Below are 25,525 nucleotides of genomic sequence, written 5' to 3' on the forward strand. Positions count from 1 at the left end.
AAAAAAAAAAAAAAAAAAAAGATTGCCTAAAATTTTGCCCAATCTCTTGTTAGAGAACTGGAAACACATTGGTTTAACTAAAGCATATTTATATACTAACATTTTGAAGAAGTTTGTCTTATGGATTAATTCAATCATTATGAATTGATTTTTGCTATTTTTAGCTTCACAAGGTGGCCTTTTATTGATAATGTCCTCTGGCCCTTCAGTTCCCTTTATGGTCATCTCCTATGTACTGACCATAAATAATGTGGAAATATTGGAAAAGATCAAAGGTTTTACACATGGCAAGGTTTCAAAATTAAATAAATAGTATTCAAAAGTTAAAAGAATATTTTATTCTTTACAGAAGATAAGCCTAAAATGAATAAAATTATTAGTGACACATTTTTTTGGTTTTGTACAGGTGATATGAAAAACCTCAATTTAATTTAGTAACTATAATTTTTTCCAAAGGAAAATGTCTGGACCTTTTAAAATAAATACCATGCTTAGTAATAGAAATGTTAAATGTTTTAATTGTATTGATTTTTGTAAATAAAAATCAAATGATTCATTCCTGTCAAGAAATAAATATGAATTTAACTGTACCAAGAGTATTTACCACAGGACAGAAAAAATTAGACAAGTATAAACAAAAGGGAAAAATTAAACTAAAAACAAAAATGAATGAATAAATGGAAGAAAGGAAAAAAGATTAAAAATGTATCTGGTTATATTTGGGTGACGAGATTATAGTTTCTTCATTTCTCTATTTTCAACATTATCTTTGATTTAGAAAATTTGTTTACTTTCCGAAAACCTAATGCTAAAATGTGTTTCTTTGAAAATGTCATAGTGTTTCCAAAGATGACTGGTTTTTAAATTTAGGAAGAACAGTGTTTATTTACTAGATATGTTTTTGTAATGAGTTGTTCCTCTTCTCATAAGAAAGAACAAATCTGCTTTTGGTGCTCCTTGATGGCAGGACACATTTGCTTCCTGTTATCAGCTCTTTAAGCCCCTTCCTAATAGATTATCTTAAGAAATTGACTCTTTAATAAATGTGTGAAGTGAAAGCAATTATATGTGGAACTGCCAAGTGATAATGGCAGTGGGGATAATGGCAAGAAACTTGGCTCTGGTTTGTAAAACTCATTGATGTAGGTCACAAAATTGATTTATGGCTAGCATTATGCTCTAGATTTTCTCTTCTGATGTATTAGAGACGGTAATTATCTCAGCACTTGGATTGTCTATGACATTTCTTCTTTGTGTTCTTCTGGATTTTCTACCCTAATCATGTATCACATTTATAACTAGAAAATAGTAATGCAAGAACTTAGAATCATATAAATAAAATATGCCATAGATGCAACCCAGAAGGAGGGGTCCTCAAAGATTTACAAAAGCTTCTATTACATTATAAATAAAAGTCTGGTACCAGGACAAAACTCAGGGACAAAGAGCTCTCAATTCCTTTTATCACTTTATGTCCTGGGGAAAATCTAATTGCTTGGGCCTTTATTTGCCCCAGAAGGGGCATTATGTACCTCAACAGTGAGGTAAAGACTGCAATAACCTGCTAGAATGTGAGGACATTACAAAGGAAAGAACACCACAATATCCAGGGGTTTTATTGTTTCATGGCTGTAGAATCTTGAAATTCCAATGCCAGACCTACTGTGGACAGAAATAAGTGCTCCTCCATTCCAACCTGCTGCTTTTACAAATGTAAACTGAAGTCAAGAGAAACTCAATTACTTAGTTGAAGTTACAGAGCTACCGGGGTGGAGGCGTCAGGAATCTATCAATGTGATTATTTTCAGAAATTTTTTTAACACACATGTTTTCTCTCTTTGTAGGAAACATGCACTGAGGATTTTCATCATGTTTTATGTCCTCATCGTCACTGGACTTTTATGTTACATACTATTTTTTGATGCTACGTTTCTCTTTGAAAGGGCGCTTCCAAGAATGCTTGGGCGCCGCACCATGTGGGACCTGCGGGAGGTGATAGAGCCTTTCTTGAATTTGGAAGTGGAAGACTTGTTACCCTCCTAAAGATACAGAAATTACTGTCACCCTACTAATTTTCTCCCCAGTAAAAATTCTGGCTGTTCCTGTAGTGTGCTGGCTAACTTATTTTTCAAAAAATACTGTACAATATTTTTGTAAAGAACATTGTAATTATACAGAAGTTGATTGATCACACACAAAAATGTAAACAGCTTACCCTCATGAGTCACATGCCTTCTCTAATCATTCCACACTTTGTTGAAAACATTTTCTTCAAACCATTAGTCTTCCTTTTCCCCCAACATGGGGTATGTTGAGATGATAAAGTATTATCTCCCATGGTTATCTTCTCCATTTTGACCTCTGATGTCTCAAAAAAGAAAGCATAAAATTCTTTCCCCTCCACTGTATCCAGTTATACTTCAATTGAATTAGAGCCCTATTTTGGAGATAGTTGGCATTTCTTGGCTTTCTCCTTCACGTTTGTTTCTTCTTTTGATAACAGCACCCGAATTTTGCTTTGAAAGAACTATTCCCAGCGAGCATAATTATAGGCAGTCTTTCTGTCAGTGTCCCCTGTCATCCTATTAATAAGAGCTGGAAATATGTTGCATCAGTCACTCTCTATAAGTGAGAATTTTAAGAAAAATAACACACAAAAATGGAAATGATTGGACCTTTGATTTTGTAAACATTTCCATAAATTTTTCTCATTAAATTAGCCAGACCAGTTCTGTTGCTTACAATAAAAGGAAGTCTGTTACAGTAGAGGATTTTGAATGCCAGACTAGAGTGTTTTATCCCTAACTTTGTAGGTAATGGGAAAATGCTAACATTTATTTTTAATATAAAAAATAGTTATAATTAAAATGTGCAGGAGTAATATTAAATAGAACCATTAAAGGATAAATTAGAGTAGGAGGGCCCTTGGAGTGCAAGAGTGGTTAAAAGGCCATTCAGTGGTATAGGTGAGCTAAAAAGGTGGAGCTGGAAATGCAAAGACCATGGATGAAGCAGACATTATGAGGGTGGATTTTATGGTATTTTGTTGTGTAATGGAAGTGAAGTTGGAAGGGAGATATGTAATATGGTCCCAGTTCCCCTCGTATTTGACTGGATTTTGAAGGATAGATAATATTTTTATGGCAGAGATGACAAAAAAGCATCTTAGAGAAAAGAAAAAGCATGAGAAAAATTTAGAAGCCAGGAGTATAAGACAAAGTTAGAAATGTTGATACAGCATAGAGCTCACCATACCAGTTTGTACATTCCTTAAAGACGAACACTATGTCTCATTTATGTTTCTGGTGTCTGGAATAGTGATTCCCAAATGCTGGCCCATTGATTGAATGCATTGATTGCTTTGTACATTAGAGACTTCCCCCATTCCCAGATATTTGGATTCAGTAGAGCTGATGCAGGATCCAGGAACTTTATTTATTTATTTATTTATTTAGAGACAGAGTTTCACTCTTGTTACCCAGGCTGGAGTTCAATGGTGCCATCTTGGCTCACTGCAACCTTCGCCTCCTAAGTTCAAGTGATTTTCCTGCCTCAGCCTCCCAAGTAGCTGGGATTCCAGGCAGGCACCACCATGCCCAGCTAATTTCGTATTTTTAGTGGAGACAGGGTTTCACCATGTTGGCCAGGCTGGTCTCAAACTCCTGACCTTAGGTGATTCATCTGCCTCGGCCTCCCAAAGTGCTGGTATTACAGACATGAGCCACCGTGCCTGACTCAGGAACTTTATTTTTAAAAATAAAAATCCAAATTTGGGAACCATGCCTTGGTACACTGTAGGAAAATGCAGTGCACATAGTTTGTATGTAGTTTATAAATACCTGTTGAAGTAAATTAAACTATGTGGTTTTTGTCTTTGCAGCCTCCCTATCACCTCACCTCAGAGCTATATTTAATATTTGTTCAATAATTTCAATCACAGCCATTTTTCCGATGCCTCCATCTTCCCACACCCTTGAAGTAATTTTGAACTCCTTTGTTATCTTTCTTTTATGTTCCAGCAATCACTAGGCCATGCCAATTTCTTCTACAGATATTTTTCTCGGATCAGCCCCTATTATTTGCATTTATATTGTCATCGTTTTGAATAGGTCTTACCCTACAGATGGATCACTGTTGGCCAAGTCCAGCCTGTTGCTTCTACTTTCATAGATTACCATTATGTACACAGCTGCTGAAAAGAATGGATTCCAAACGTGGCTTTTATCTTGATATGCTGTAGGCAGAAAACTAGGCATATTGGTTGCTAGAAATGTGCAATTTGTTTGCAAGTGGTTCTCAAGCTGTGATATTTAACAGAATTCCAAAAAGAGGCATTTAATTATACATTTGTCTGAGTATCACCTCCAGAAGTTCTGATTCTTTAAATATGGAATGAATCTCTGATATCCTTTATTTTAATAGATTCTCCTAACAATTCTTATAATTCAAAGTTTAAGAACACCATGTTCTGTGGGCAAAAGATACCTGGGATTACAAATTAGCTGAGATCCCATACAAGGTTAATCAAGGTTCTTTGAGAGCAGGGTGAGAGGGTGAGTGTGAAGGAATTTCCAGGACACATAGGCAAAAAGCCAAAAGCTCTGGGAGCAATGACTAATATATTCAAAAGATCTTGTGATAGTGAGAGAATATGCTGACAGATCTTAAAAAGTCACAGTTATCATCTTGTTTACAGATACAAGGACTACTCAGACAAATTTATGGATAGAACTTGGTGTGTTTTTTATCATCTTCAGGTAAGTTCCCGTATCTAGAAACAGTACTGGCTGATTTACCTGTAAATCTCAAAAAGAAGTAGTGAGTTTACTAAAGCTTAAAATCTTGTGATAATCACATAACACTAATGACAAAGTAAGTTACAGAACTAGATTGTTTCAAAGAACAAATTAATATTTTACTAACTTCCAAGACATATTTGATTAGGATTTTGACTAAATTGAATACTTTTCCCTGGGGGATGAATATCTTTGAAGTGGGAATGGTAATATTTTCACATCAATTTGTTTTCAATTTGTCAACATCTCAAGCTGGAAAGCTGGAAGTCACAGTACTTTATTGAGAAAGGGAAACATTTAGCAAAGTACTGAAATATTAAAAGGGCATGAATGTCTACATGTGGTAATTCAGCTGACTGCTTTGGGTTGGTCAGGTTGGGTTTTATTTCAGATATTTTAATGCCATATTCAATTGAGCCATCTGCTGTACTCTAAATCATTTGCTAAAAATGTCTGAATCACTGCACAAATATGGTTTTGGTTTTGGACAAAGAACATGAGTTTCACAAAATCTCCATTTGTCATGTTTTTAGGTGAAGACAGCTATGCTGAAGTGAAAGGAGCTTTGAACTTATTTTTAAAGTTGAGTTCAAGACATGATCCACTGTCAACTGTGTTTGGATGGGGTCAGCTAATCTCTCACCTTGGAAGGAGATCCAAGCAACCATTCTCCATCTGCTGAGAGTTTATAGCTAAGACCTTACCTTGGACTTGGCCTTAGTCAAAGAAAGTTGTCTCACCTAAGGTTCCTCTCCTTCTCTAAGGTGGTCTGCATTCAATGCCTAACCCAGGGTTAGGCATACCTTTTTCAAAGGGCCATCCTAGCCTCAGAGCTCCCTGTGGGGTCAGCAGAGGTCTCTAGTATAATTGTATCACATTTCATCTCCATCTGCCCAATTCTGCCCCTACCATCACCTCCACAGGTGTCCACCCTGTGAGTGTCCCCCAATAAACCTGTATGCAAGTCTTTCTCTCAGAGTCTTTTCCCAGGCAACATAACCTAAGACACTTGTGGAAATAAACAAAGATGAGTCAAATGAGAACAAGCAGAGGCTATTTATTCAGAGCTTGCAATAGCAAAGGAATCCATCACTTGCATTTTGGCAGAGACTCAAAGGCAGACGGAGGAGTGTGAAAGCTTTAGAATGGAAAAAAGGGAAGGTTGGATATATCCTGATTGGGATATCCCAGGTGATTGATTAGGGTGCATATTTGACTTTCTCTAGTTGATTCTATGTTGGAAGCAGGGACAAAAATTAGGGAAGCTGCCAGTAATTCATCATGATTTTGTTTACACATATATAAATTTGTATCTGTATTCCCAAGCAATATGGATGCAAAGGTCATTGACATGGGCAAGGAATGGCCAATGGCCCCACTCTCCACCCAGCTGGGATGTGAGCTACTCCAGGGGCTCCAATGTTTTCTGCCTTCTCCACTTCATCCCCAAATTGAATCCTCTCCAGAAGGCAGAGCAAGCCTAAATTCCGTTTACTTTTTCTAGTGTTCGATGCCTCTCCATACCAGAAAGTGATGTTGGCTTCCTTTCCCACCTTCTGGGTAGAAGCTCATACTGTCTGTCCCAATAGCTTCTGGCTAGTGAGACTGCCATATGCTCAAAAATCAGATTTTGTCTCATGACTCTTTTTCTTTTGGAAGGGCTTTTGCTGCATGTGTGGATAAATAAGCAAAGCAAGTGGCTGCAATAACTTCTTCTTTAAAAGTAGAAGTTTAACAGTTGAGATGTTTTTATCTGTAACATGATATCTAAATTATATTGGCTTAAGGAATAAGGACACTTATTATCTCATATGGCAAAATATCCACAGCGAGGGTGGTTCCAGGGTTGGTTAGTTGAGCAGCTCAATGATGTCATTGCCCTGAGTCACCATTTCTTCCATTCTCTTGGCTCTCCCCTCATGGTTCCAAGGTGGCTGCCGTGGCTCCAAACATCTTTCTGCAACACAACATGCCACACGCAGCAGGGAAGTATGGGAGAAAATCTTTCTCAGAAACTCCCGACTGACTTCCTCCTGGGAACCACTGATCAGACTAGATTACAGGCCCCAACAAACCAATAACTGGGGCTAATCTGCCTCTTTTCCCATCCTCTGTGCCTGTGAGCTGAAGCACAACAAATGCTCATGCTGCCCAGTTGTCACCAAAGAACTCGTTTCTTCTATAGAAATTGAGAACACACCAAAAGTTAACAGTTACCTCTGGATGGTAGGATTGTAAGTGACTTTTCTTCTTCTGAAAAATTTATGCAATGAACATGCAATGAAATAGCTTTATTTATTTATTTATTTATTTATTTAGAGACAGCGTCTCACTCCGTTGCCCAGGCTGGAGTACCGCAGCATAAGCATGTCTCATTGCAGCCTTGACCTCCCAGGCTCAAGCGATCCCTCCCACTTCAGCCTCCTGCGTAGCTGGGACCACAGACACATGTCACCATGCTTGGCACATTTTTAAAATTTGTTTTAGAGATGAGGTCTCACTATGTTGCCCAGACTGGCCTCGAACTCATGGGCTCAAGCGATCCCAATGCCTTTGGGAGGCATTGGCCTCCCAAAGTGCTGGAATTACAAGCATGAACCATCATGCCAGGCTTAACTTTTTAAAGGACTTTTTATTAAAAAGTATTCTTGCAATTAAAGTTTGCAAGAATAGAATGAGAAATTCCCATATACACTTTATGTGGATTCACCAATATTTAACATTTTATCACATTTGCTTCATTAATTTACCTGTCATTCATTAATTTTCCTGAGTCATTTGGAAGTCTGCACATATCATTCTCTCTCTCTCTCTCTCTCTCTCTCTTTTTTTAGAGACAGGCTCTCACTCTGTCACCCAGGCTGGAGTGCGGTGATGCAATCATGGCTCACTGCAGCTTCCACCTCCTGGGCTCAAGCAATCCTCTTGCCTCAGCCTCCTGAGTAGCTAGGACTACTGGTCACCACACTGGGCTAATTTTCTTTTCTTTTCTTTTTTTTGTGGATACAGGGTCTTGCTTTGTGATCATTCTCTTTTATTTATAATACTTGAAAGTGTATATCCTAAGAACAAAAAATGTTCTCTTACAGATCAATGGTATGGTTATAAAATTTGGGAATTTTAACATTGTTACATTAGTTTGATCTACCTACATTCTAATTTTGTCAATTGTCACAATGCTGTCTTTATAGAAATTTTTTTTCCATGTAGGATCTAGTTCAGGATCTTGTATTAGGAGTCTTGTCAAGTCTTTGTAATGTCCTTTTATCTGGATGATTTTCTCAACCTTTCTTTGTCTTTCATGCCCCTGACATTTTCTAAGAGTAGGCCAATTATTTTACAGAATGTCTATCAATTTGGGTTTGCTTGATGCTTACTCATGATTAGGTTCAGATTATGCATTTTTGCCCAGAATATTACCTAAGTGGTGTTGTATTACGTTCAGGGTATCATGTCCGGAGGTGTACAAAGTCTGTCTGCCCCTCATTGGTGATATTAATTTTGATCACCTGGTCAAGGTATTATCTGGTTTCCCCACTGATGTGCAATTTTTTAATCATAAGGGAAAATTATTTTAAAATAATATATTATAAAACATCACATTACAATAATTGGGAACTGAATTTAAATGAAACATTGTATGCCATGCTCTCCTGTTTGTACAAAGAACACTTACTACACCCCATTGGTCACACCAAACTTGAGAGATAAAATAGGACTTGAAAGCATGATGTTGCAGAGAAGAAACTAAGGCTTGGAGAGGTAAAGTAAGTTGCCCAATGTTAGCGTCAGAGCCAGGACCAGGACCAAAATACTCTGTCCCTGATCAGCCACCTTTCTTGCTCCATAGTACTCAAAAGCCACAGTGTGACAAATTCTTCTCCCTGCTCAGCTCTCATCCAAGAACTCTTCGAAAGAAATTCCATCCCTTCCTTTCTTGTAACTTAATATAATTGTAAGACTCCAAGTCTTCAGTCCAGACTCCAGATCTGTTCACATTAAAACGCAATCGATGTCCAAACTGGAAGTGAGTTTCCTGTTTTATCATTTAAATGAGTTATCTTAATCCTTGGTTATCTCAGCAAACTTTCTTCTCACTGCTCACTGCTCATAGCTTGAAGCCAGCCAAGAATGAGATAAATAGTCTAGGCTACAGTATGCTGGATTCATTCCACAGAGGTGTCTTTGTATGCTTGTGAGTAGAAGAGTAATGATGTTTTTTTTCCTGGCTCGAAACAGAATCAACTGTGCTATTTTGAAATCTACCAAAGGCAGACAGCCCAAGAACCTATAATTGTAGAGAGACACAGTTTTTTCTGGCATCCATGTCTGTGTGTGTAGGTTGTGAAAAGCAATACTGGCCTAGCAGTAGATTTAGCGCCAAGCGAGCTGAGATTTAGTCCCAGGACTGTCACTAACATATTCCCTGTATTGCCATTTTGTTCACGATGGCAAGCAGTGACCTTTCTGTGCCTCTGCTTCTCCAACCAGTGATAAGAAGAGCTGTTCTTACATACGCACACTGGTATTTCATGAAGACAAATAGAGCATAGTGAAGGGAAAAAAGTGTAGCGGTTCTTCCACTTAGTGGCTGTGGGTCTGTTATAGGGGAAATTGTGTCACTGCCAGATTCATATGTGGAAGTCCTAACCCCTGGTATGTGAATGTATTTAGAGATAGGGTCTTTAAAGAGGTAATTAATTCATTTTTTATATTTTTAAGATGTTTGGTTTATTTTTAATAATCCTTCATTGTATATTTTATACAATCTCAATTCACAGAAAACTGCAAAGCTGAAATTCAACATTAGCTAGTGTCAAATGATTCCTTTTTCAAAAAAAAAGATTTTGGTTTTAGGAGTGAAACAAATGGATCATGGAGAATGTATGCAGTAGGTCATTACACAAGCGATCAGTCAGCATCTTTGTCTCCACATTAAGGTTACTGAGTGAACAGCTCAGATTTATAATATCCGGATGTCATGGCAGCACAAAACCCACAACCTAGCCTGAGCTATCATGAGACATTAGAAAGAAAGTATGGTGATAATAAATCCATCCAATTGCTACATAAATAGAAACGCTGTGAGAAAGTTGGCTGAGCAGCTTAATAATCCAATTCATAATGTTTTCAAAAAGCCATACAATGAATTAGAGGAAATCATGAATGAAGATAAAGACATATATAATTTAAGATATGTATGTATCATAAATATTTCAGTCTTTAGATTTAAAAGTGTGTTAGACTTTCCTAGATAATTGTCCGCTGAAAGATAAAATATTCTGATTTTTTTCTGCTGCTATTGAGATATCCTTACACAGTTTCATTACAGTTATTATGTTTGAAAATGTACCTTTCTCATATTTTTCTAAGGAAATTTCTGATGTAGTGAAATAACATTGACTTTCAAGGTAGACAAGTCAGTCCTACCACATACTAGCTACATTGACTTGAGTACTTTTTTTGGTATTCTTTATTTTTGTTAGTTTTCAATTTTTATTACAAATAGAATTATGAAGTGCCAACCAAAGAGGTAATTAATTTAAAATGAGGTCATCAGTGTGGGCCTTCATCCCAAAGACCACGTGAAGTGACAGAGAGAAGGTAGCATCCACCAGACAAGAAGAGAGGCTTCAGAAGATGCCACCTGCGTTGACACTAATCTTGGACTGCTGGCCTTCAGAACTGTGAGAATATATATTTCCGTTGTTTCTGGCACCTTACCTGTGGGACTTTGTTATGATAACCCAAGCAAACTAATCCAGGGACCCCAGGAAAGTTACCTAACCCTTCTAGGCAGGATAAGTGACATAATTTTCAGGGTCCAGCATAAATGAAAATGTGGGGTCCTTTGTTAAAAAAAGTTACTAAGAATTCCAAGACAGCAACAGTCAAGCATTAAACCGCCACTCGAAGCCCCGTGCAACTGCACATGTCACCCACCCATGATTCCAGGCCTCAGTTTTGTCACCTGGAAAGTGGTGATGATAACTGCACTTACTTTTAGGGTTGTTGGGTAGATTAAATTAGATTCTAGGACTATGCTCTCAGAGTACATGACAAGGCAACCCAGAAAGGTGTTCAAAGCTTGACATTAACTGTCATGCCTGGGTTGAGTCCCAGGATCACAAAAAAGAATAGTTTGTTTTCTTTCTCTTCATTTACAGTCAATGAGTCAGTGGGAAGAGAGAGTGGGGATCGGGGGAGAAAGCATGGATATTTTAAAGCTGAGAGATTCTGCTGGGGTGAACAATGCAGATTGTTTGATGATTTGCTTGCTTATAGTCTGCTGGTCTCTGCTCCAGGGCAAGTGACTACTTTCTTCTCCTCCTTCTCTCTTGCCTGCTACCCCGGAAGTATGCTCCACTGCAAACGGCATTTGGACTCCAGAGCCTCTGTGTTGTTGCCTGACTTTCTGACAAAAGTGTTATTATTTCCACACATATGACTCTTTTATTCTATAAATAAATAAAGCTTTAGAAGGCAACTGAACACAACCCTCATGTCTAAAATAGGGCAGAATAAATAAAGCTGATCCTTATAAGATTAATCCACATTAGAAGGTAAAGAAAGCCAGAGGATTTTGAGTGACATTTTGAAAGGGCGCAATTATTTTATTTGACATATTTATTAACGTCTAAAATTATTTAGAAACCAGTAGGTTGAATGGATTAGAATAAAATACCCAACATGAAAGCTTTTTCAAACAATAATGTCACATGACAATAATTTTTAGAATAAGACAAAGTTTGAGCTAAATCTTCTGCTGGTATTTTGACAGATTTCATAGTATAGTGAACAGAAGAAATCCCAGTGGTTCTTCTTTGCAATTCAACCTCTCCCAAAGGGGGCTAAATCTAGGGTCTAACTCTTCTCCTTCTTAACATGATGTTGTGTGGCCGCCCCAGAGCAATCAGGTTCAACTTTTATATAACAAAGTTGTGAGCTGTTTTTCTGTCACCACAGACATCAGGTCATGTAACCAGACCATTCCCAGATGAACCAAACGTGCAACAGGGGGAGCTTAAGTGCTCAGAGGATCGGAGACTGAATTAAGAAGTGGACAACTCGGCCGGGCACAGTGGCTCGGGCCTGTAATCCAGCACTATGGGAGGCTGAGGCGGGAGGATCACCTGAGGTCGGGAGTTCAAGACCAGCCTGACCAACATGTAGAAACCCCATCTCTACTAAAAATACAAAATTTGCAGGGCGTGGTGGTACATGCCTGTAATCCCAGTTATGGGAGGCTGAGGCAGGAGAATTTCTTGAACCCGGGAGCCGGAGGTTGCGGTGAGCCAAGATCTTGCCATTGCACTTCAGCCTGGGCAAAAAGAGTGAAACTCCATCTCAAAAAAAGAAGTAAAAGAAGTGGACACCTCATGGCCCAATCCAGGATTCAATGAAATCGAATTCTGGTGTCCCCATGGCAGGATATAGTCAGATTATGCCTTTTGACATTACCTCATTACAAGATCCAGTCAGATCACACCTCAGCCCCCAGCTCAGAGAGATGATGCTTTGGGAACTAGCCCTGTTCTCCTACTGTGTTGCATTAATTTTTAAAATCCCCTTGTTAAATCCTTTCTCGTTGTGGTCATTGGGTTAACACCTGCCCATGACCAAATCCACCTGTTGCATGGGTAGCAGATGGAATCTCTAAGTCACGATATCCATTGATTGCCCTTTTGATAGGAAAGCTCAGAACTTTACAAACCAGTCCTACAAGGAACAGCATCTATCCTTATACTACTGGTTACTCTCATAAATGTAATTCAAAGTAAAATGGGATTGATTGAGGGAAGTTTTTTGTAGTGACACAAGATATGCTACATCTTGACTCTGTTCTCATTATAATTAAAATAAATAAATCTAAACTCCTTCAAGACCCTAAGTGATGTGGCTGCTGATATGAGAGGTTGTCGGAAGATAAAACAATAGTCAAGCTTCTTTTCTTTTGGCCTTGTTCATTGCCCCTATAATTATACCTATTCACGCTAGTTGCTCAGGGAAGGAATGAAGTAGAACAAGGCCATGTAATTAATGTAATAATATTTAATTCATATGCAATGAAAATTATATGTTGTAAACTAATACATTCTAAAATTCCCGCAATGTGTGGCAAAAATATATCACTAAGACAGACTGAGGTTGACCTAAAGTAATGTCACAATGAAACATGATTTAGAGACAAACTTAATCTTGATCACTGGATTATATCTTAAGAACTTTCACCTCATTTCAGAATAAAAACACTTCACTTGTTTGGCTCCATTTTTTTCAGGGATGGTAAAATGCCCTCCCATTTATTATCTCATTTAAAGTCACACCATTCGTTAAGCTCTTTCAAGTAGTATGGCATTAAAAGTATTCAGATTACCTCAGGTGACAGAAATTTAGTGGGAGACTACCTGCGGAAGGAAGGACATGCAGGAAACCACTGAACTGCCTGGCCTCATGAGAGCTGGAACACAGTCCAGGATTCAAGAGTAAATTTACTGGTCTATCATTCTTGTAGCCGAGCTTCGCTCTCGGCACAGACTCTACTGCCGAACTCGATTGCTTTACGCCACTTCCTAGTTATGTGACCTTGGGTAAGTTGCTTAAGCTCTTCGTGGCTTGGTTTTCTTATCTGTAAAGTGGAAACAGGGTTGAAGGTAATATTTAAAGGAATTTAAAATACAGGTTGAGTTTCCCTTATCTGAACTGCTTGGGACCAGAAATGCTTAGGATTTCAATTTTTTTCAGATTTTGGAATATTTGTGTTGGTTACTTACAGTTTCTTGTAAGTAACTTGCCAGCATCCCAAATCTAAAAATCTGAAATCCAAATTGCTCCAATGGACATTTCCTTTGAGTGTCATGTTGGCACTCAAAATTTCAGATTTTGGTGCCTTTTGTATTTCGAATTTTTACATTGGAAATGCCCAACCTGTAGTACCTTGCACACAAAATCGGATTGTGTTCACTATCCTCATTACCATTTTAATTATTGCTGTTATATTTTGGATTCTTTCAGTAGCTAATGTTCACCACCCCTGTGGCATCCACTGCTTCGTGGCTTCTGACTACTGCTTTTTCTATGTGTGACTCTCAGCACCTACTACCCTTTTCTGCTTTATGTTTTACTTCGGCTCCTGTCTACTTTCTTCTGATCTCATTTTCTAGACCTCACGCTTCTACTTACTATTCTTGTATGACCTTTATTCATTCTGTTTATGACCTTTATTCCATGTGCCTCCTTGCTTCTGCTCTACTCTATGGTCTGGTTTTCCAGACATATTCAGTGTGTCATATTTAATGTCTTGAGGGAAATTTTGCATGGCCCAGTAAGTGGCTATTCAGTATAGACCTGTGCTGAAGAGTTTCTATGCCTGTTAGCCGCAGGCCATTGACAAGTTTATACCTGGCTGTCTTCATTCAGGTGGGAATCCATGCTCCAATCAGTGCTATTGAAGGGTTGTAGGAAGGTAACTGATGAACGCTGGATGTAGAGAGCCATTTTAGACTCTCAGAAGGAAGCTGTGAGAGTAGCAGTGTCAGGCATTCATGGAACACCCATTTTTAGTTTGTTTGCATTAATGCCATCTCAATCACAGACAAAGAAATGGAAGCTCAAAATTGTTAAATGATGCTGCGTCTTATAACCCAGAGCACACACTTAATTTTACCAAAGAAGAGGTGCTATTTCTTACACTTTCTTTTATTCAGATACGGGTGATGATCTTTATTTCAGAAATGAATGTAAAAGGCACTTCTGTGGCTATTATGTATAATTCAGAATTCAAGCCATATAGGGGCAAATGGAAATTAAAGTGAAATAAGATTAAAGAGGTTTAAAGCCTTTAAAAGACAGACATACTAAAGTGATAGTTGGGATACTTTCCCATTGCTTCCTTAATAGCCTGGCTAGTTTAACAAACCACAATGCTAATTATCTGGCAATTCAGATGCTGCACAGTCAGCATCCTTCAGTGGAAAGGAATTTCTGAAGATAGAATCTGGAAGAGCAAGGGAAAGTAGCAGAGAATCTAATTCTTATAGGACTTGGGAGATAGATGCTGTAACCTGAAGATTTATCAGCAACTCGTTTCAATGTGCCAGGAAAATTTCTTCAATAAAAGCATTTGTTTAAGCCAATTTTTCCATCATCATTTTACATCTGTTTTAGCTAAAATTTATTCCTCTTAGTCTTCTTTGACAGAAGTGTCTGGGTTAAAGTTAACCTGCCCTTTTAAAATGTAAGTTCTAGTTAAGCAGAAGAATTCTAGTTAAATATTAGGAAAGACTAAAGAGATAATAAATTAATGATTGTCTAAGTGACAGGTGAGTGAAGTAGAAATTAATGGATCAGTCTGAAGCCTGGGAATCGTATATAAGGCACTGGTCCAGGGAATGTCAAGTTGGGTAAATTTTGATCGGTAGTGAGCCATAATATATTATTTGAAAACTGAGCCCTATTTAACATTGTGGCAGGTGGAAATCAAGGGGGAACTGACTGGTTTTGAGTCAACAACATGCTCTGTTGTTATTGAGCATGTTCCTAAGACTTTGAAGAGGTTTATCCCAGTGCATGTTGATAGGAAGGATGGCAGTGCTCTCCCACCCCTGGAAAGGTTTGACAGCTGTGGAAAGGCTTGGGCTGCTTGGGGAAAACACTATGCAGATCACCTGCATTCAATGAAAAACAGGAATTGCTCCTATGTATTGAAAAGGCTGGCTCCCTATCTTGCTGACCTCTCTCAGAATACAGAAAGCAGACATACTTCTCAGGAAATTCAATTAACGAAGTTTGTAATGAGGTTAATTGTTCAAGGGAATTTAATTTGTTTAATTTAGTCATTCGTTGAACATTAATCAAAGACCATGAAAACCAATTATCCCTATTTTTAATTAATTTTTTTCAACTTATAAATAGACTAATAAAATGAGTAAGTTGAATGTAGCTAGGTTTTTAAATGTATCTGGTGGGTAACCAGAGAATAACCAGCACAATTGGGTTGCAAGGAAAAAGTGATTAAAATAAGACTCCCCACGTGGAGCAAGATATTGTGCCTACTTCTAAGCTCTCTCTATGGAAAAGGAGGGAATGAGGTGGAGGGTTGGATCCAGGAATGATGTCAATGGTGGTAGCTAGGGAGTGGCTTAATATTCAATGAAAGGATATTAAAATAATATCTGGATTATCACCAATGCCACGCTTAGGATCAGACAAAATAAGCAGTAATTTCCTTTAGAAGGAGTTCTAAAGCTAAACTTGTTTCATCTGGATTTGGGTTCATGATTTATACCATGTGCTTAACCCATTCTGTATTTGGCAATGTGACTGGGATAACAATAACTGGAGGCACCCATATCCTTTGTGGTCAGTCTGGTCAAGTTATTCCTAAACTTCTGAAGATCTAGACCATAGCAGGTTTTGAGTTTAAAGCAAAAGACAGCATTCATTCATTCAGTGAATCTTTAATGAATGTCTATAGGACAAAACATGGTTCTAAATCCTATAAAGAATGTAAAGATGAAATAAATTAGCATTCTGCTCTTGAGGACTGTAAGAAACTTGCAGCCAAAAAGGAACATAAGCCACTTATAAAAATCACAGTACAATTGTTTTATGTGGTAGGAAAAAGGAAACTATGTTTGCTTATGACCCATGATGTGTCAGGCAAGGTGCTCTGTCATCTTGCATATGACATCTTGTCATATCCTTGCAATAACACTGTGAGGTAGATATTTGTAGAAATGGGCAAAAATCACAGTGAGGACATATTCTTAGGGAACATGGGTGCAAAGTCATGCAGTTCATGCAGTGTGGCCATTTGAAGAAGAGTGGAAAGTAAGTTCAGAAGGTAACTTGGGGGCAAGAATGTGAAGGCTTTTGAATGCCAGTCAAGAAAGTTTGATGAGTTTTGTTCCTTGTAAGGGGGAGTCACTTAGGGGTTTAGCGTCAGGAGTGATCAGGGTCATGCTTTAGAGAGCTGCACCTGGAAGTCTGTAAGGACCAGGCAGGCAAATGACATGGACTTGAAGAGCCAGGTGAGCCTCTTCTGGTATCTGCATCCAAAGTAGGGGAGGTGTCTTCATGCCTGCCCAGATTTGGGGATGGGATAACAGAAAGAGTCAGCTTGTTCCGTTACCACAAAAGATGGAAGTCAGAGTGTAAATTGTGGACAATCAATGCTTTAGACATAAAAAAACAAAACAGGTTTGGAGTCAAATAGGCCTTGGTTTCAATCTGGGTGATCTGGAGCAATTTACTTGTATAACCCTGCAGAATCTTTGAATCCTCATGACAAAATGATGCTAATAACACTTACCTTACAGGATGTTTGTGAGGATTAAATCAGACACAAGACAGATGTCTTTGGAATGAAAGCCCGTAAAGCAGGATCCAGATGGATATTAGAAAGATCTTTAATGGTGGGCTGCTTGCTTAGTTTGTGTGTTACTGGTTGCCAGATAAATTCAAGCAGAGGCTGGAAGAAGGGGTTGTTGCATTTTAATAGTGGTTGCATCAAATGACTTTTAGGGTCCATTTCAAGTTCTAATTGAGCAGGTTTTCTCCTGCTCTGCAGTGTCTCTTGCTCCCTAACCCCCAATAGTGATACTCTCTCGCAAAGTTACCAAAGGTAAGGCTGGTCATAGGAATAACTAGGCAGAAGATATCTAGACTTACAGAGTAAATTGGTTTTGAAACCATAGGAATCATAAATGATCATTTGCACTAAGCCAGCCAGGAGCCGGGATAGTGGATAAGTTCTGGGTACCTGTTCATCAGGCATCTTGTCTTGCAATATCCTGATTTTTTTGGAGTTTCCCCAAGAAACCCAGAGGTCAGTGGTTCCGTATGTTTATTAAAGGTTACACTCTCTTCAAAAATGAAGTATCATAGTGAAGCCTAAATGTAGAGCAGATAAAAGAGCTGTACCTCTGGTGAAACGAAGGGTGAAGGAGGCTGAAATCTCAACCACTGGTTCCTTCCTCACCCACTACGTAACCTCTAGCTTGAACAATACAGCTCCAGACCTGGCCTGTTTTCAGCCTTCCCTTTGAATCTTTTGTTTTCTGGACTCTGGATGGCAGCTGTTATCACTCCAGCTGCAGAGGGGGGAGGCGACTTCCTGTTTTTCTATCCGGCCATCTCTGTGGGGGTGGGACATTCCCTCCCCAATCTCTGCGGCTGGCTGTAGTTTTGGAAAAATGTGAACCTGGATGCGGCCGTCCTGACTAGGGCTGGAGGAATGGCTGGTAGCCACCCAGCCTCTGTTTGAAGGTATCTGGAAGCAAGGCAGGAGACAGACGCTGATGGACACATTGTGTCCCTGACTGAGGGACAGGGCAGGAGGAGTAGCTAAAAGAGAGGTGGTTGGTCCAGAAGTTATTTGAGGGAGTTACGCGTGTTGAACAAATGGTGGGCGGGGGCGTGAGAGAATGGAAGGGCTCTGGCTAAAGCACAAAAAGAAAGAGAGGAAAAAAAAGAACAAGAAGAAACAGTTGAAGTTTTTATCTGAGAGATTATTTGGAGATAGAGTGCATTTAAAGACTGGAAGAGAATAGAAATTATACAACGATCCTTTTTCTCATGCCCTGTATTTTTATTGAGCCTTTTCCTTGAATTGAGTATAAGGAATATAAAGAGGTCCTATAAGCAGGATGCTTGCTCTTCAGAGCTTGGGAAGGCAGGGAAGGCATTTAACTGGACATGTATAACCACATGTTTACACATCTGTACAATCTCAATGCTTGTAACAACCTTTAACGTAGGTATTCCCAGCCCTATTTTAAAGCAGAGGTAACTAAGGTTCGGGATGGATGTTTTAGTGACTTGCCCAAAGTTACTCAATAGGTAAGTGGCAAAGCCAGGCCAAGAACCTTGAGTTCTTTTTTCTGTCCAATGTAACACACAGCTAAGTCTTTGCAGAGGACAAGGACTTAAATTTAATTAGGCTTTGAGAGAAGGGTGGGACTTAAACACCTGAATGGGGATTTCGGTTAGGCCGAAAGGTGTGAATGAAGCAGAGATCTGTGAGTAGACCTGTTTGACTACAGAGAGGGATTCCCGGGAGCCAAGTGGGAGATAAGCTGGGAAAGGTTAAGTATTGTAGAAGCCAGATGAGGGAGAGTTTTAAATAGCTAGATAAGAATTGCAGGGAAAGGCGGACGTGATTTAGAGGGGAAGATGTTGATGACAAAACCAAACATTTTAGCAAACTCATGTGGTAGTGGTGCAGAGAAAGAATTAGAACTGGGGGAAACTGAAGTCAGAAATTCAAGTGAGGAGTTTCGAATAGTGCAGGTCTGACAAGTAATAAGATGATAATGATATAAAGTAGGTCTTTGAGAGCAGTGGCCCAAGCCTGTGGATTTCTTGTAGCATTCTATTGTTTGAAAGAGTGTACATTATGGACACTCAATACTTTAAGTATGGAAAGAAAAAAATGGCTTTGGAGTCAAATAGACCTTGGTTTCAACACAAGTTCTAGGTGATCTGGAGAAATTTACTTACATAACTTTGCTGAGCCTTTGATTCCCTCTGTTAAAATAAGGTTTATAACACTCAATTTACAGGATGATTGTGAAGATTAAGCAGGACACAGTGGTGGATTCTGTGCATCCCTCTACAAATTTTGGCAGATTGCTGAAATGTATGGCATGTCACCAATCAAAAAACAATAAGGTTCAGTAATCCCAGCACTTTGGGAGGCTGAGGCGGGCAGATCACCTGAGGTCAGGATTTCGAGGCCAGCCTGACCAACATGGCGGAAACCCCGTGTTTACTAAAAATACAAAAATTAGCGGGTGTGGTGGTGGGTGCCTGTAGTCCCAGCTAATTGGAGGCTGAGGCAGAATAACCACTTGAACCCGGGAGGAGGTTGCATTGAGCCAGATCATGCCATTGGACTTTAGCCTGGGTGACAGAGTGAGCTATTTCAAAACAAACAAACAAAAAAACCAATGAAAAACAATAGAAAGTTATTAATTCACTATATTTCTAGAAGATGGTGGGTTATATGCTACCTACATCTCATACAAATAAAGCTGCTTTTCACCATTCAGTTCTGCCTCTAAGTAGTATCTGCCTTGGAAGAACCAACTTCTGATACTCTTTCTCTTCTGTCAGCGGAGGGGATTATACCGCATGGTATCTGTCAAGGATAAATGTTAGTTAATTTTTAATTGATAGCTCAGCCACTACAATTGGTTCCATTCAACAGTAATTATTCTCATGTGTTTTGTGGAACTCAATTGTGAGCCCTCCTTCCTCCACCCTTTTCAGTGTGTGCATTAAAACAGCAACCTTAAGGTCTTTAAACGTGTTAATTTTTCTTGCTTCAGAGATTCAATTTTACTTGCCCGAGAACCTTGTGTGGTGTGATTTTCATCGCTTAAAGCAAAAGCAGCCACATGGCTGAAAACACCACCAGCGAACGATTCAGAGCTGGGTCGTTTTCAGGAGTCTCTTCCAAACCTTTCTGAAGTGCTTTTGAAGTTCTACATTCCCCGTCTAAGGGAACACCCAGCAGTCCCAGGATAAAAGGGCAGAAGGGTGAGCTGACGTTTTCCTTTATTTGCATGGCTTAAAGCTAGCCATTTTCTACACCACGCGCCGCCGGGCTCGTACTTGCCCGTGACACCCAGGCAATTGTTTCTCCTTAAAAAGGGTGATCGGGTGGCTTAGTTTCGTTTCTGATCTGGAATCTCAGCAAATACAACGAGAAAAGTTTAAAACTCGACCGCCAGGTTCTTCCCTATCGCATTATCCCCGTTCCTTAGAGATAGCAGGAAGGGCAACATTTTCTTCCATCCACCCACTTCCAGCCCTAGTCTGGCTCAGCGAGGAATGTATAAAATTAGTGCACTCATCTGAGTGACGTTCTCCAGATCCAATCAGCGGGCGCGTAGGCGCCTCCGGCCCCGCCCCCCTGCTGACTCTCTTTGGCTGATTCCTGCAGGGAGGGAGGAGAGAAGGGCGGCAGTGGGAGGGGGAGGTACCTGGAACTGGGAGTGATGTCAGCTCCCAGCTCGATGCCTGCCCGGATTCCTGACATGGTGTAGGGCAGGCAGGGTGGAGAAGAGACGGGAAGGACTCGTGTGCTGCGAGCCGGCGGCAGGGCGGGAGTGCTGGGGCTTTGAACTCCGTGGGGAGGTGGACAAGAACTTTTGGAACTACTGCCGGCGGCTCTCCACCCCCAGGTAAGGGCGTTTTGCTCCACTCCAAGACGGGAGGGAAGTGGCACCGTTGTGTGGCTGCAGCTGGGTGTTGCAGCTGCTCCTCTTCCCCGGGTCGATTTCCTTGTCCAACTCACTCCTGTTTCCCAATGGGAACGGGTACTTTTTGGGGGTGCTGGGGGTGGAGGGGTAGGGCTTAACTCTTGGGGCCCCGACCGAGCTTGTACGTGAAGAATACTCCAGGATTGGACGTGTAGGTCTTGTCTGTATCTTTAGACCCCCGCACCCTAGGCTCCCAGTAATACTTGAGAACCCCAATCAGGGGTGTGTGTGTCTCTCTGTCTATGTGTATTGGGGGATTTAAAAATGTCACAAAAAGTTATGAATCATTGATTCAAAAATTATGCTCGTTGAAAGGAAAAAAAGTTTGTATTTTTTTTAATCTCCCAATGGCCTATTATATATTAAGTAAAAGAATATCAACGTTATTCTTACATATCAATGTAAACTGCCCTTTTGTGTAATCCAGTCAGGATGTGAGAAATTCACTTGGGGTGTTTATTAATTATGAGCTGTGGGAACACTCGTCTCTTGGGGGCACACTTCTAAAACTGCAACTCGTAGTCACTCATATTTTAACTGAAAATCCCTTCAGCTGCCAACTTTGTATCTGGAGGGGTTAGGATGGCTGTGAAAATCTTCAGATCTCTTTCCTTTGGCCACTTGAGGGGCTGGCTGGTAGTTGTGTTTTCAGGGATCTTTTTTAGAGAAGGGAGTTTTAACAGGGAAATGCGGTGGAAGGCGTGGCATATAAACTCTTAATTATAGGGACGTGAATTTTTGAAGCCGTGGGACCAAAACAAATCCTTGCTTTCAGTAAGAACAGTCGAGAGCAATAGAAAGAGAACTTGATTTCAAAGTCCAAGTTTGGTATTTTGAGAAAACAATTGCCTGTCGGGAGGAAAAAGATACTTTTAAGAAGTGAAAGAATAGAATTCTGATTTGTGTTTATTTCCTGTTTCAAGCCCTGTCTTTTTCCTGTGTGGAGATTTTGTGTGCCCAGGTCACTAACTGGGTGTGATTGACTTTCTTGAGGGGGTGGGGAAATTGACTCCGCACACTGATTCGGGACCCTCTCATCAATGCTTTAAGGCTCTCTTCTGGAGCAGGAAAAAAAAAAAAAAAAAAAGTAGGCACTGAGACACCTGAGTCAATTTTCCCCTTTCTTTCACCGAAGTTCCTCCTCAACAGTGAGGATCCTACTGTTGCCAGGTCTGGAGGAAATGGGAGCGGACTTCATTGAGAGTCAAAATCCACATCCCAGGCCCCTGAAGGAAAAGGCTTTCCCAGGAGATGGAGAGAGAAGCCACAACAGTACATCTAGTAAACCCAAGTGAGGAAATGGGATAGAGGACTATAGATGGAGTTGTCTGTCCTTCTAGCCAGATGATCTTTAAGTTTCATAACTAGAAAGAAGTGTTTGGTTGTGTTGTTGTTTAGGAAATACCTGGGTCTGTATTGTTCTTAGTTCCTGAAAAAATTAAATCGAGTGGATAAATAGCAGGCTTTTTGAGAAAGGAAAATTTGCTTTATTGGAAAGACAAGAACATTTAAATTTCGGTTTGTGTTTTGGCTTAAGACACAGAAATTGCAAATGGCTCTGCGGTGATGAACAAGTCTTTTCTATATATGTTCTATGGGGAGTACATAAAACATATTGTATTTTCTAGTGTACTTTTTCAGTAGGATAGAGCTGTGGAGTGGAGTTTCTGTGGGCTAATGTGAACTCACTGTAGTGTTCCTTGGCTGATAGTGTTCCAACTGCATTTGTAATAGCAAAAGATGGGGCTGCAAAAGCCAGATGGCTAAGTAAAGAAGGGCGTCTTTAGGGTGTTATCCCTATGGGCCAAATTCAGATTTACACTTTCTTTCCAAGAAACTAGTCCTAGTTTATGGACATGAATATACCAAAACTGATTCACAGTGTGAGTGATAGCAGTAATTTTGCATACTTAATTTAAACCAATATTCCTCTTTCTCAGTCCATGTTTATGAGGCAGATATGGTGTAGTAAAACACAGAATACTTAAGAGATGTTTGAGTTATTGAGAAAGGTAGGATCAGGTTTAAATTCCTTTGACCAACAACTGTTATACTTCCAATAGCAACTTTAAAAATTAAGGTCATCTGGCCTTAATGGATAAATGTTGATTTGAAATCCAGGACACACTGAAGTTCCAGATCAATAGTGCCTAATTTCCAGGGCATCATTGACAACTTTTGGGAACAAATTCATTGAGGGACGGTTAATTAACTGTTTATATAGTCTTTTTATTACTCCTTATACCAGCATGAGATAAGTCAGAAAAGGTCATTTTCCCCTTAGTTACTGACTAGCTGACTTCTTTTAAAACTTTCATATTCAGGGCCAGGCGTGGTGGCTCACACCTGTAATCCAAGCACTTTGGAGGCCAAGGTGGGCGGATCACCTGAAGTTGGGAGTTCAAGACCAGCTTGACCAACATGGTGAAACCCTGTCTTTAAAAAAAAAAAAGAAAAAAATTTAATTAAAAAAATGAAAAAAAAAACTTTCATATTCATAAAATATTTGTATGAGTTAATTTAGAGTATGTGGATAATTTGTTACATTAAAACTAACTTTTTATTTATATACCAAACCAGCATAGTTTTCAAACTGTTAACTGAAAGAACACTGTATTCAGCATTCTGTCTTGTCTTTTTGTTTTTTGTATTTTTTGAGACAGGGTCTCGCTCTGTCACCCTGGGTGAAGTGCAGTGATGCAATCTCGGCTCACTGCAGTCTCTACCTCCCAGGTTCGAATGATTCTCCCACCTCAGCCTCCCCTGGGATTACAGGCACGCACCACCACGCCTGGCTAATTTTTGTATTGCTAGTAGAGGCGAGTTTTCGCCATGTTGCTCAGGCTGGTCTCGAACTCCTGGGCTCAAGTGATCAATCCACATCAACCTCCCAAAGTGCTAGGATTAAAGGAGTAAGCCACAGGTGCCCAGCCAGTCTTTTCAAAGATGTTATTACATGTCCCTGGCCTAGTTTGAATTACCTTTTCAAAACAATGAGTGAAGGAGTGAATTAATGAATGTGTATTCATTCATGTTTGGGTTTGGGTCTTGATTCTTTATTAAAGAAACGTTGCTTCAAGGGAGAAACGTAGGCAGGAAGTTTTGCATAATGACATTTTTATTTTCAGAGATTTCCCTATAAAGTCGTATTAGATCTAAAATTAAGAAAAATAATCACAGTTGAGCAGCCAGTTGTGAAATATTTCAGGAAGCCATAATCATAACTATCATGATTATTTTGTTGTTGTTTTTGACTATGGTCAAACAGATGGATTTAAATATGAGAGTTAAAGCTATTAGGGTTACTGTCACATTTTGATACAGGATGCAGAATTTTTTTTTTTTTTTTAGTCAGATTCCCTGTTGCCCAGGCTGGAGTGCGGTGGCGCGATCTTGGCTCACTGCAACCTCTGCCTCCTGGGTTCAAGCAATTCTCATCCTCAGCTTCCTGAGTAGCTAGGATTGCAGGCATGTATCACCACACCTGGCTAATTTTTGTATTTTTAGTAGAGACAGGGTTTCACCATGTTAGCCAGGCTGGTCTCGAACTCCTAACCTCAGGTGATCCACCTACCTCAGCCTCCCAAAGTTCTGGGATTATGGGTGTGAGCCACTGTGCCCAGCTATGCGGGGTATTCTTTGTGAATAAAGAGAACAAAATGTCTTCTGGCCAGCATTTTTTGTTCAACTAAAGGTGGATAATTTCACAATTAAATCAGTTATCAAACTGTCCAAAAACTGCTCTGGGCTCTTGTAGTTCAGCGCATCAGTAGTGTGTTATGTCATTTATTTCTCAAATTCATTGTAGTGCACGTCAGAACCTTCTTCCTAGTGAAAAAAAACCCTACAGCTTTTGTCATATATGTCACTGTCACACAAATTGATGCTGTGTTAAATGGAGCTCATAAATTTAAAACTAAACAATTATTCCACCCTACAAAATACAAAGAATGTTTCTTCTACACTCTTCATTTTAGGTATAATAATTACTAATGCTCATTTGGTGTTCTGTGATATTGTTTTAAAAAGCCAAGTGGTGAGCATTTTTTTCCACTTCAAAAAAAAAAAAAAAAAAAGAAACATACCAAACAACTGGATTTTAGATAAAAAATACAGGCCCTTCCAGGCGTTTTAAGTTTACTCACTTTTTAGGCAGTTTTGGGGAGTAGGCGAGAGAATGTGAGCTAAATATGCACCAGTCTGAACCCACAGAAGAGTGTCTGTTTCTGAAAGGTAGGTTTGGACTCCGACTGGTCCAGGTGGATGTGTTGACACAGTTTGTGAGTGCTCTTTGGTTATGCATCTCCCTGGAACTTGATGGGACTCACATTTTCACTGGTCCACGCACACATCCTTGTTTTTCTCTGCAAGTGTAATGCGTTCAGAATAGAAAGATCATGTAGTGGTTTCTGTACAGTGGTGCACCTAAAAATGTCCCTACCTGAAGGAATTGTACAAACT

At 39.6% G+C, this 25,525-nt stretch overlaps 1 protein-coding gene across 1 annotated transcript in view; it reads left to right on the forward strand.

Annotated features, from left to right (window-relative positions):
- SMCO2 (single-pass membrane protein with coiled-coil domains 2) overlaps positions 1-2,059 on the forward strand; it is a 25,523-nt gene extending 23,464 nt beyond the window's left edge. Inside the window, 1 exon segment of the mRNA XM_037730895.1 lies at positions 1,845-2,059. Within this exon segment, the coding sequence (XP_037586823.1) occupies positions 1,845-2,043 (199 nt within the window). The 3' untranslated portion in view covers positions 2,044-2,059.
- The last annotated feature ends 23,466 nt before the right edge of the window (positions 2,060-25,525 follow it).

Source organism: Cebus imitator, unplaced genomic scaffold, assembly GCF_001604975.1.
Source record: "Cebus imitator isolate Cc_AM_T3 unplaced genomic scaffold, Cebus_imitator-1.0 Scaffold367, whole genome shotgun sequence".
Taxonomy (NCBI): domain Eukaryota; kingdom Metazoa; phylum Chordata; class Mammalia; order Primates; family Cebidae; genus Cebus; species Cebus imitator.